Source organism: Dipodomys ordii, unplaced genomic scaffold (genome assembly GCF_000151885.1).
Source record: "Dipodomys ordii isolate 6190 unplaced genomic scaffold, Dord_2.0 Scaffold3, whole genome shotgun sequence".
NCBI lineage: Eukaryota > Metazoa > Chordata > Mammalia > Rodentia > Heteromyidae > Dipodomys > Dipodomys ordii.
The window spans coordinates 18,273,793-18,286,838 of record NW_012267219.1 but is presented as its reverse complement, the minus strand read 5'-3'; the positions used below and the strand labels follow the sequence as shown (position 1 = coordinate 18,286,838).

Sequence of the window (13,046 nt, the reverse complement as noted above, 5' to 3'; positions counted from 1 at the left end):
GTCCCGCCCCGCGCAACCCCGGCGGCCGGGGCCACACCCGCTTCCCTCCGGTGGCCGGGCCGCTCGCTCGCCCGCCCGCCCGCCTCCGCCGCAGCTCGCCAAGGCTTCTTCCTGGGGGCGGGGCTCACCCCCGAGCTCCTAGGGCGCGTGCGCACTGGAGCCGAAGGGCGACTCCCTTCCCGGATCTCGCGAAGTTACGTTAGAGGAGCCGCCAGTGACGAGCGGCCGCGCCGAGGGGCGGGAGGGTTTCTGTGGTAGGACGGGGAGGTCCGCGGGGCCCGGGCGCGCCGCCCCAGTGCTCTGTGGGATACTGGAAGTCTCGAGCGTCTCCTCCCGGTTCCCAGCCCCGGTCGGGCCCGCACTCATCGAGACAGTCACACACCCCCCGGCCTCCCCTCTCTTCCCTCCCCGCCTCCCCTCCCTTCCCCTCCCCCTCGCGATAAGAAGACCCGGCGGCCGGAGAGGGGATGAAGATGGCGGACGCGAAGCAGAAGCGGAACGAGCAGCTGAAGCGCTGGATCGGCTCCGAGACGGACCTCGAGCCTCCCGTGGTGAAGCGTCAGAAGACCAAGGTGAAGTTCGACGATGGCGCCGTCTTCCTGGCTGCTTGCTCCAGCGGCGACACGGACGAGGTCCTCAAGCTGCTGCACCGCGGCGCCGACATCAATTACGCCAATGTGGACGGACTCACTGCCCTCCATCAGGTCTGTGCGCCCGCCGCTGGGTCTCGATCCCAGACCCGAGGATGGGGGGTGTAGGGTGGGGGAAGGTGGTCTTCCTGAAGCTGGGGGCGGCGAGAGAGAGACTCCCGGCTCGGCGGTGAGGGGGCGGCTTCCCGGGAGGGAGGGCGGGAGGGAGGGCGGGAGGGCGCTGGGCTGGAGGCCCCCTTCTGACCAGTTGCTGTCGGAGTTGGGAGCTGGGTGATTTCCGGGGTGTACGGGCGGGGGGGGAGAAGGGGACTGTGGGCGTCTTGGGGGACCCCCCCCCGAGCCATTTGTGGATATGTGTCTGGTGTTTGGGGTCAAGACCGGGAGGAGTGTCGTGGTTGTGCCGGGGGGGGGCACGGTGTCAATGATCTATTTGGGGGAGTCTTGAAAGAGAAAGACTTAGCCAGGAGCTCGCTTGAGAGACGCTTGGGCAGATGGACCCCCTTTAGCTTGTTAGGTGGGCAGCGCGTTTGTGGTACTTTTTTCAGGTCTTGATTACCAATGATGAGGATAATAATAGTAATCCAGAGACCCAAGCCGAGAGCCCCGAGCGAACGATTTCCTGTTTTCTCCTTTATTACTCTTGGTCACCGGGGAGGGGAGAATGGGGTGTAATTAGCTGGTCTGCGCCGGCTGAAAAGGGAGAGGATGGTGGTGTTGAGGGCAAAGGAGTTCCCTAAGGACGTGCCCACCTCGGGACGGCGACCGTAGGGTTTGCCGCAGTGTCAGAGATCCGCGGGCTCCGTCTAAGTCCTGGGGTGTGCACCTAGGGCCAGAAAGAACAAATGCCGTGCAGAGCCTGAAAGCCGGTTATCAAACCCCCAACTTTTTTCTTTTTGGGGTGGGAAAACAAGAAAAGACAGGAAAAAGAAAGCTGGTCGCCACCGACTTTTCTCAAAATGGATGCTTTGTGCATGTTAAAGTTTTATAGTAGTCTGATTGGGATCTCTCAATGTTAGCCAAATAAGGAGAAACTATTGGCAATCGAGAGATAATGTTGCTTTGCCTTTAACAGGCCAAAAGCAACACAACCCGTACGGTTGTGCATAAAAAGCAATTTATAAGTGATGGTGATAGGTGACATGAGACTCTGCCCTTTTTCTTATTGGAGATTTAGGATTACTAGTAAACCTCCTTACAGTGAAAAGACTCACTAGATACTTCACACTTGCCTTGATGGAATGTGCAGGATGGTAGCCTTATTTTGAGTAGCAAACTAGTTTGGTGGGTTGAAATTTTAGGCTTTCTATTTTTACGAATATTAACTTGATGCCGCTTTAAAAGGGATGAGTACATTGGCACCTTTCCTTTGACTGCTTCCTGTTTGTGTGATGACCATTTTAAGTTTTATTTAATCAAATTATATCAAGCTTGGCATGGAGCCTTTGTTTACAAAGTTGCCTGGTAGGATCGAAATGATTGACAAATGGCAGGACAAATCTGGAATTCAGAATCACATCAATGAGAATATAGTGTGGTCCTATAATGTGTAGCGAACTTTATTCGGCGGAAGTTTGTTTTAAAGCCTAGTATAACTTGATGGTAAAAGTACTATGTTGAGAATGAAAGTGACTTTGGGCATCAAAAATGGTAGTATGTATGTGATGAAAAAATGTTCATCTTTCTTTGTAATTAACATGTTTTTGTATGAAACTGATTCGTAATTTTATGTCTGATGTCAGAATAATTAAATAACGATTTTTGTCAACATGTTTTTTAAAAATTGGTTGCCACTGTTGTGGAGGAATCCAATTGTGTTGGCTTGGAGGAAGAGAAAATTATCAAATGATTTTTGATGTGAATATAATAGTTGTTCAGGTGATACAAGACAATGACGTGTAATAGGACTTAAGTCCCCCCCCCCCTTTCAATTGTACCTGTTGCAGGAATTATCAGACCTAACTAGAGTCTTTTTGAGTAACTGAATTCACTGGTTAGTTTGGAGAAGGTGGATATTTACATTAGACCTTTTTGTAAGCTTTATCTGTACATTTCTTAAATCTGTGAAGTCAGAATCTCTAAAAGATGAGCATTGAAATTTTTTATTAAATTTTCTCCACACTTGTCTCATATTTTTTTTCAGTTGTAACTGTTAGAACAAGTAGTTCATTTGCAGAAATACAGAACACTAGATAATGAAAGGTAACAAAAGACTTTTTAAGAACCACAGACTTTTAATTTTTAAGAAATGCTGTTTGTATAAAATACTTGGTACTAAAATGACCTGATTTGTTGAATAGGCCTTTAATAGTTTTTTTTAACTTAATCTCTAGCAGGATCATAGAAAAACTAAATGTTTTTACTAAATTATGTATTGGTTCATAGTTTTGAAAATTTATTCCACTTTTTCTTTTTTAGTTTTCAATTTAGTGTCCTAAATCTTATTATTAGGAAAGTTTTGGAAAACTGTAGCCTTTACGCTTTTTAACCTAGTACTGTCTTTACATTTTTAATGTAGTTTATATTTAAACTTTTATTCACTGGTTGAATGGTCTCTCTATATGTCATGAAAAAATATTCAGTTTACAACCATCCTATAGAAATGCCATCTATAGAAGAAATATTTTTTTTTGGTTACATGAATCTCTAGACTACCTTTTTTTCCTTCTTTCAGCTGGAGAACTGTACAAAGTCAACATATGAAACCAATTATTTTTTCCCTAAAATTGAGGCCTAGAGTGCAATTTTCATTAGCTTCTGATATTGTAACTACCTGTGATTATATATCTGCATTTTAACATATTTAGCATATTTAAATACAAATTCACTCCTTACAACAGCATAACATTTACTGTATGTACATTAACTTTTGTGGTGTCTTCAAAGGAGTCTTGCCTTTCAAACTTAGGTTTGTATGTTATAACTTAGTTTTTAAATCTCTTTTATATGTTTTATTATAAAATCTTTTGTCAACATATTTTGTATATAATATTACATGAGATGAATATATATGATAGATCCTATTTTTCTATCGGAATGCTAATGCAGTTGATAGTTTTAAATCAGTCAGAAATGTATTTTAATTGAATAAGAAACAAAACATCTCTGCTCATTAATACCACTTTCACCTCTCTAATCAAGTTAAACCTTCTAGTTACTATTTCCTCTGTGTGTATCTCCAATTTCAGATTCTTCAGAATTATATTTGTATCTTTTCCTTGTCTCCTACTGTTATTATTTTTATCCTTATGCTATAGTAATACTTTGCCTATTTCTATTCTCACTCTGTATTATTCTGGCTTACATAGTGATTTCCAATTATATTCCAACAAATTTTACCACTTTGTGTCTCTCCTCTTAAATTAAGGATTAAAACAGTTTGTATTTGTATTTTAATTTCTAACCAGTAGCCATGTTTTAGTTGACCACTAGTTCTAGTCATTCTTTAAAACTTGACTCAATTGCCAACAAAAAGGATCTTTCTGATCTTTCAAATTGTATAAAAACTGTAGTATTTGGCCATTCTCTACTGAAGTCTGTGTTCAAACTGGGAGAATAAAGACCCAATCATTCACATTTCCAGAGTCTAGCTCACTGTTCGTTGAATTTTATTTTTTATTTCATAGTTACCTGTGTATACATCTTGGAAACCTTCATATGCAGATACTTAGAATATTGTTCTTGCACATATAGAACTTGTGTTTGTGAAATAAATGTAACATTGTTATAGATTTTGTTATAGAGTCTCGGCATGTTTTTAATATCTTCATAGTTTAAAAATTCTAAGTACTAACCTATTTAAAAACCTTAATTCTATTTCAAAACCTTAATGCAATTTAAATTTTGGTTACATGGGAAAAAATGAAACACCATTTGAGCCATTATAAAAGCCTGAGATAGGTCCATAGGGAATCCAATATTGAATTAGGTACATGTTCTATTACAGTTTTAATAGTTTTGTAATTTCCTACTTTTCAACCTGACAGACATGTTAAATCATCCTGTTTTTAAAACAGATTTTTATAACTTCTAAGAGAGCCATTTGAAGCATCTTTGTAAAATATGTGACTTGTCAGTAAAAGGAAGTCTTAAGATAAAAAAAAAGTTAAAGATTAGAAACCCCTGTTACCCTGTGACGCTAGCTATGCAGGAGATTGAGGACTGAGGTTTGAGGCCAGCATAGGCAGAAAAAGTTCTTTAGATTCCATCTCCAAAATAACCAGGAAATCACAAGGCTGAGGGTATGACTCAGGTGGTAGAACACCTGCCTAACAGGCTCAAAGCCCTGAGTTCAGAATCAATTAATTTTCATTTGCTTGCTAAGAAATAAGTTTAGGGGCTGGGAAGGTGGCTCAGTGGTAGAGCGCTTGCCTTGCATGCTTGAGGCCCTAGGTTGGATTCCTCAGCACCACATAAGCAAAAAGAAAAAAGCCGGAAGTGGCGCTGTGGCTCAAGTGGTAGAGCACTAGCCTTGAGCTGAAGAGCTGAGGGATAACGCCCAGGTCCAGAGTTCAGGCCCCACGACTGGACCCCCCCCCCCCCCCCAAAAAAAGAAAGAAGTTTAATTGCTATTTATGATGAATTTGTTTTAAAAAAACATTGAATTTATAGTTGCAAACTTAGAAAATGTTAAGGCTTTGGAAGAACCTATTGGGTCAAATGTATAATATTAAAATGGTGTTTTTAGGATATAATAAGGCTTTTGGCATCATCATAAATCCATTTTTAAAAACCCAATTAGACTAATTCCCAACTCCATACTGTCACCTCACTTCTGACAAGTAAACGGACAACCCTAGCCATATAAGGAGTATGCTGGTAGAGGAGCAGTGCCCATACTGCTGATTTCTCTTTAGTTGCTGCTTTTTTGCTTCCTGGCAACAGTTTTGTGGTCTGACTTTGAAGTGTCATAATCAACACCATCTTTCATGTGCTTTAGCTATAGTGTGATTTGCAAGCTGTGACTGAGCATTTTCTAGTATAGCACTCAATAGAAGACAGGAAATTTTTTCCATTATTCCTTCCTTAGGTTTTACATATAGTGTTTACATAAGAAAGTACCATTACTTAAGGATTTTTAGAAAATACCTTTTATTCTTCTGTAACATGTTATTACCCTGACACTTCCTGAATTTGTTGTTGTTGATGATGTTGTTGTTGTCTCTGTCTCTGCGGGGGAAAAAAAAAAAAGAAATTAACCTCATACTTTTTGAAAGCTTGTTGGACTCCACAATCCTAAGAGAATGTGAGCATTTTGGTATGCCTATTGAAGGAATTGAGGACTGTTGTATTAAGTTTATTCTGTTTTGATCTTCAGTAAGTAGATCACTGCTTTTTTAGAAAAGAAATGCTTTTAGAAATAGTACTGTTTGCATCAGACACTGGTGGCTCACACCTGTAATATAGTTCCTTAGGAGGCTGAGATCTGAGGGACACTGTTTGAAGCCAGCCCAGGCAGAAAAGTCCATGAGATTCTTACCTTCGGTAACTACTTAGAAAAAGCCTAAAGTGGTACTCTGGCTCAAGTGGTAGAGTTCTACCCTTGAGCAAAAGGACTGGCATGAAAAGAAACAGTATGATTTAATTTTCCTAGCATAGTTTTTCTCTTGCTTATGGTCTCAACATAATGAATGGCAGACCTAGAATGGCAGTCCAGAGCTCAAGGTCTACACTAGGTGTATTTTTTTTTAATTCTGAAGAAGTTAACATTCCTAAATCAGTCACTGTGTTGGTGACTAGTAGTTGGAGGGTTTCCTTGCATATCACTTGATGTTCAAATCAATTTTAAGATCTTTCTATGGTAATTGAAATATAGTAGTACTATAAATTAGTCTTAGGATTTGAAATTGTACTAAATTTTAGAAATCTGAAAATCGTTTTTGACTGCCCATTATGTAAATATTTATTTGATCAGTGCTTTGGAAAGTTGCAAGAAGGAAGTGACAACAAAACCACATCATTTTTCAGAAAATAGAGTTTAGTTTTTCTTTATTCTAATAAGTATTACTCATATTACTCCATTAGGTGTTTTATATACTTATTAAAATTTTCATGTACATGTTCATTTTTAGAGACAAATAATAGATAAGCTCATTTTACTGGATATTAGAAAAAAAGAAAACGCCTTTTTTAATGTCTCACCCATTCTAGAATGTAAACTCTAGAATTTATTTTCTATCCTGTGATTGATTGATGTTTATAAATAGGACTTGAGACAGTGCTTGAAGTGCTAATACAGTTATCTGATATGACTTGAGGTTTTGAAAAATGAACTTTTTATGTTAATCATGTTGGTTTTAGTTTGGACCCTTTGATTAGGAAGGTTATGAGAATAGCCCATTCCCTAAATTGGTTTACAAATTTTAACCAAGTTATATTTGAGGCATAGTTGGAACAGGCAGAATTCTTTTTCTTCTTGGTAAAAATGTAAAAGGACTTATTTATTGCCCTTCATTTATTCTCTAAATGTTATATCTCATGGGCCAGTCAATTTTTATTTCAATTATTTTGTCCAATAAGAGCATTAAAAACAAATAACTTGATAAACTGATACTATCATCATTTCATATAAAGGATATTATAACAACTAAAAGATGTAGTATTCAAATAAAGGACAGTCACGAATCATACATCAACTATGCAATAAAATTATTGGTAGACTTTCTACTAGAAAGAAACATACAGAAAATATGTAAAGTTATAGGCAGTGACTTTCTAATTAAGATTTTCCTAGCTCAGGACATAATGACAAGAGTTGACATAAGGGATTGTATCAAATTAAAACCAATTATCAAGATAGGCACCATAGAGATGGGTGATAATCTTTATCAGCTCTTTATCTGACGGAATTAATATTCTGAATGTATACAGAATTAAAAAAAATTAAGCCTTAAACTAATTAATAAGTGGGCAAATGAGTTCAAACAACAGCTCTATAAAGAAGTATACGTGACTGAGGAATACAAGAAAAAATGTTCACCATCTTCAACCATTAAGGAAATACTAATCACAGTCATACCATTGAGAATCTATCTCATCTGAAACACTATGTCTGTCATTAAGAAAACAACAAATGCTGGCAAAGATTCCAGAAAAAGAAATCTGTATATACATACTGTTAGTAAGACTTTTATCTCAGCCAATGAATGACATTTTGCTATGTTGCATACCAATCATCCCAGCAATGCTGGGAAGCATGATAGGAGAGAGGATTGTGGTCCAAGCAAGCCTGGACATAAAGTGACACCCTATCTCAGTGTAAAAAAGACTGGTAGCATGGTTCAGGTGGTAGAGTATCTCTGTAGCAAGCTAGTATGAGACCATGAGTTCAGTCCTTAATACCAACCAAAAAAGAACACTCTGAAAGAAAAACTACCTTATAAACTAAAGAAATCTAAGTCATAGTTGTATATCCATTTTTTTCAGTACTATTTACCACAGAAAAGCTATGGAATCATTCTAGATGAAAATGTAGTATATATGTACAATGAAGTTTTATTTAGCTATAAAGAAGAGTAAAGTTATGTCATTTGTAGGAAAGTGCTCATTAAGTTAATGGAAATGAGCCAGACTCAAAAAGGCAGGTATCCCATATTCTTCTCACCTGCAGAATCTAGATTTAAAGCAAACAAGACAAAAGTAGCAGTAAACTATTAGGAAGAAGGGCAAAGCAGATAAAAGAGGATGAGATAGATGAATGTAGTACATTCATACAAGTATTAAGATACAATATAATTATGTGTACAATTAATAGGTTCTAATAAAAATGAATCAGAAAAATGAAATTCTAAAATTTTTTAGAAAAATATTTTCATAGCAAAAGGATGTAGTGTCCACCTAAAGGACAATTGGTACTCACTTGTTGGATTATCCTCGTGCTCTTTCATGAGAGTAGAAACAGCCTTGGGTAAGCAGATACCATAGAGGAGTCCCTGTCCACACTTGAGAGGTTTGATAGCGTTGGGATGATAACAGACTAGAGTCTCAGAATATTAACAGTGCAGCCCTTGGTCATTTAGTAAGAACAAAAAAAAAATTGGATGGACTCAGAGTATTGATGAAAAACTTCTTTAAGAACTTTTATTTCCATATTTATACTCTTGTAAGTGTTTGCATGTTACCATGTTCTGGAATGTATTTTTCCAGCATATTTCTATATGGCATAGTTTAAAGCACTAAATGTGAACTTACTTGACCAGTGGAGTACACAGTGATTCTCTTACTATTTAAGCCACAAATTTGACACTTACTATTTGCTACTTGCTAGTATATTTTAACTCTAGACCAAATTGTGAATTCCTTAGCAGATACTTTGATTCATTTTTCTTTAATTTTTACTTTGATATCTCATTTTAATAAGTTTATTGACTTAAAATTGAATATGATATAATTTTTTGAACAGAGTTCATAAAAAGCAAAGTGATGGTAAATGTAATCAATCACAAGCATATAAAATATCCCAACAAAAATGCATTTGACAATAGCTTTTAAGTATTATTACAGTAAAAATGCCAAGATTTTAGATTCACTTTTGAAATGGAATATATTACCAATAAAAGTAAAATTTTGCTTAATTTATATAATTTGTATTACAAATAAATTTCTTTAAACGAATCTTGGTGTTGGTTTAGTAAAGGAATTCATAACATTAGAATCAATAATTGCATTCTAGCCATTTTAATCACTGTCTTTTCTAAATACTTTTCACTATAGATTACTGCATGCCAGTATTTTCTGACTTTAGTTTTTTGGTTGCTTATCTTTTTATTGTTGTGCTGGCTAACCATAAAAAGGTAAACTTGAGTTCCCTGTTTATTGCCCTAAGTGCTTGCTTGACTCAAACAGTCTCATGGGTGGAGACATTCCTTGTTGTCATGTGTTATATAGGCATTTCTGAAATGTCATTCACTAGAAACCATGGAAAGAAGTGAAAGCATTCCTCAGCTGTCACCTTTTTAGTAATCTATTTAAGTATAGTATGTGTACTTAGTATTACAGCTATTAAAAAAAAAGGCTTGAACTTTAGCTTGTTAAATTCTATTGAGCTGAAACCTTAAGATTGTAGAGATTTGTATCAGTTTTCTTGAGTACCATGTAGTACAAAGGAGATTCAATTGTGAGGTGTGAATTGATACCTTGTCAAAGGTTAGTAACCATATAGAAAAGTAGATTTTCATGCACTGTTAATATATCTATTTATATACACACTAACACAACTACCTTTATTTTATAATAAGCACACCAAAGTGTGTGTGTGTGTGTGTGTGTGTATGCCTTAAAATTATTTTGGATCATCTTAAAATTATTTTAGATAGTTATAAAATGTTATTTATACAGCTTTTCTTAAAACTTTTGAACAGATGACGTTATCTTTTGAAGTACATGGAACAATTTACATCAAAACTTCACATCAGGTGTTTTTGCTTTGTTGTTGTGCTGATCCTCAGGCTTGAACTCAGTTCCTGGGCACTGTCGCTTAGCTTTTTTGCTCAAAGCTCTTTACCATTTAAGCCACTTTCAGTTTTTTGGTGATTAATTGGTGCTAAGAGTCTCACAGACTTTCCTGCCTGGGCTGTCTTAGACTCCTAATTCTCAGATCTCAGCCTCCTGAGTAGTTTAGGATTACAGGAACAAGCCACCCGTTCTTGGCATGTTTTTGCTTTTTAAGTGTTTATTGTGATAAACTTTTCTTAACTATCACCTTTTACAATAAAATGTCTACCTTATGAATGGAAATGCTATAAGTGGTTATTAAATTTTCAGTGTCTGCTTTGGCTTTTATATAGTCTTCCCTTTCCTGTTTATTTTTAAACAAAGATTAGTTTCAAGTTTGTTTATTATTTTATGTGTTATTCCAAATAAACAGATAAATTTTTAAAGGTACTCATTATTTCATTTCAGTATCATAGAAAACTATAAAAGAAATTTAATGCTGTCTGAAGGACCAGAGGTAACTACACCTAAAACTCTGGTTTTACTCCAGTGTATATCTGTATACAGATACGTAATTTTCTGTAAATAGGGTCATACTTAATTTTTTGGTTTACAGCCTTTAATTTTTTAAATACTCATACTATATAAATTAGTATTAATACATGTTACCTTCCAAGGTTTACATAATATTTATGTGGTACTAAATATACAAAAAGTTTTCTAGTCTTATGATGAACACCTAATGTATTTTCCACTTTCTCATGGCACTTTAGGTGAATATTGTACCATGTACCTCTTTTCTGAGTCATTCCATTACATTCTTGGGATTTTTTTTTATATAGTTTGCTCAAAATGATACTGTGTTTCAGTGTTTGTTTATAAAAAGACATTTTCAGGGGCTGGGAAGGTGGCTCAGCAGTAGAGTGCATGCCTTGCAAGCATGAGGCCCTGGGTTCGATTCCTCAGCACCACATAAACAGAAAAAGCTGGAAGTGGTGCTGTGGCTCCAGTGGTAAAGCGCTAGCCTTGAGCTGAAGAGCTGAGGGACAGCGCCCAGACCTAGAGTTCAGGCCCCATGACCGGCAAAAAAATAAAAAAATAAAAAAAAATAAAAAGACATTTTCAGTAAAGTTTATAGTATTTCAAATATGGAAATTAACCTTGAAATTCTTCTGAAACCCATCTGTTAAATTCTTGCCATGATGTCATCCCCTATAGCTCATATATTACTGCCTGTGTATGTATGCATTTAAATTGATTTGATGCATTTCACTCTAGAGTTTTGAACTAAAGATTAACTCATTATGCAATAGATAGATCATCATTTGCTTAACACATTACTACTTTCTAAAAACAGGCCTTTGCCTGCATGTAGCACACAATTTACTTGATGTGGCAATGTAAATAAATGATGACATTTTATTAAATGCAAGTGATAAAAGGGTGAAATGAAAGGTTGTTATTTGGTTGATTATTAGAGATTATTAGATTATTTGGGCTTTGTACTTTCCAGGCAGGTGCTTTACCCCTTGACCCTCAGGTCCAGCCCCTTTTTACATTGCTTACTTTTAGGTAAGGTAAGGATTTGCTTTATGTTGAAGCTAATCTGGACTGCAGTCCTTTTTGTGCTTCTCCATGTTGCCGAAGATGACAGATGTGCATACACCACTGTACCTAGCCATTGACCAAGTTGGAGTCTTGCAAACTTCCTTTTGCTCAGGCTGACCTTGGGCTGCTATCCTCCAACTTCTGCCTTCCATTTGAAAGGGTTGAACCAGTGTACCTGTTGAGACAAAAGTGTTTATTGGAGTTGTTTAACCCAGAGTGTTAAGAAAGGCAACTTGGAAGCCAACTTAGTTGGTAACCTGGATGTGTTTCCTGAATAGTATTGTACAATTTGCATTTTTAATCTATTTCTTTCTTAGAGATGAATATTCCAAAGCTTCGTGTATTTTATTTTTCTATCTCATTCATTCATGTAGTTTCAGTTGTTTCTTATTTTTATAGAATTGTTTTTCCTTTTATTTTTCTTGTAGGGTATGTATGAACTTGGGTTTGAGTTCAGAGCTTTTTACTTGCTACACAAGTGCTTTGCCTTTTCATCCATGTCCTAGCCCTTTTTTGCTTTAGTCATTTTTCAGATAGGTCCTTCTGATTTTTGTCTGGGGCTTTCCTTGAACTGTGATTCTCTAGATCTCCTCTAGAGAAGAATAGCTGAGATTCCAGGTGTGAACCATCTCGGCTCTGTGTGTGTGTGTGTGTGTGTGTGTGTGTGTGTGTGTGTGTGTGTGTGTGTAAGAGAGAGAGAGAGAGTGTGTGTGTGTGTGTGTCTGTCTGTCTGTGTGTGTGTGTGTGTCTGTGTGTGTGTCCTAGCACTCTACTACCTGGGCCACAACTTTACTTCCAGCTTTTTTGGTGATTAATTGGAACTAAGAGCCTCGCTGACTTTCCTGCCCAGGCTGACTTTGAACTGCGATCCTCAGATCTCAGCCTCCTGAGTAGTAGGATTATAGAAGTGAGCCAACAGCATGCTGCTTTTTTATATTTTATTTTTAGTTATATTAGTCATTTATAAACTAAATTAAAATCTTAGAGTCATCTGCTGATTTCTTCTTCACTTCTTTCATATAGTTTCCTCTGACATGCTCAACATACTTTCAAATACGTGATGGCATTTATATATTCATTTAACAAATACTAAAGGCCTACTCTATACCAGACATTATTGGTGTTAAGGAGGATACATAGTTGAGTAAAATAAATACCAACATTAAAATGAAGTGATTTAGCCATCAGGAAATCAGTTCAGAGCTAAAGTGGGATATTAATCTCTCACCCACTAGAACAACTATAATAAAAAGTATTGATAAATTAAGTGTTGACTAATATTGACTAAGTTACGGAGAAGTTGGACTACTCCTACACTGTTGGTGGAAGATGTATAGCTACTTTTTTTTTTTTTTTTTT

At 37.1% G+C, this 13,046-nt stretch overlaps 1 protein-coding gene across 1 annotated transcript in view; it reads left to right on the top strand.

Moving 5' to 3' along the window:
* The first annotated feature begins 240 nt into the window (after positions 1 to 240).
* Positions 241 to 13,046, top strand: part of Ppp1r12a (protein phosphatase 1, regulatory subunit 12A) — a 114,031-nt gene continuing 101,225 nt past the window's right edge. The window contains exon 1 of the mRNA XM_013018758.1: positions 241 to 704. Coding sequence (XP_012874212.1) covers positions 468 to 704 — 237 coding nt within the window. The 5' untranslated portion in view covers positions 241 to 467. The remainder of the gene's footprint in view (positions 705 to 13,046) is intronic.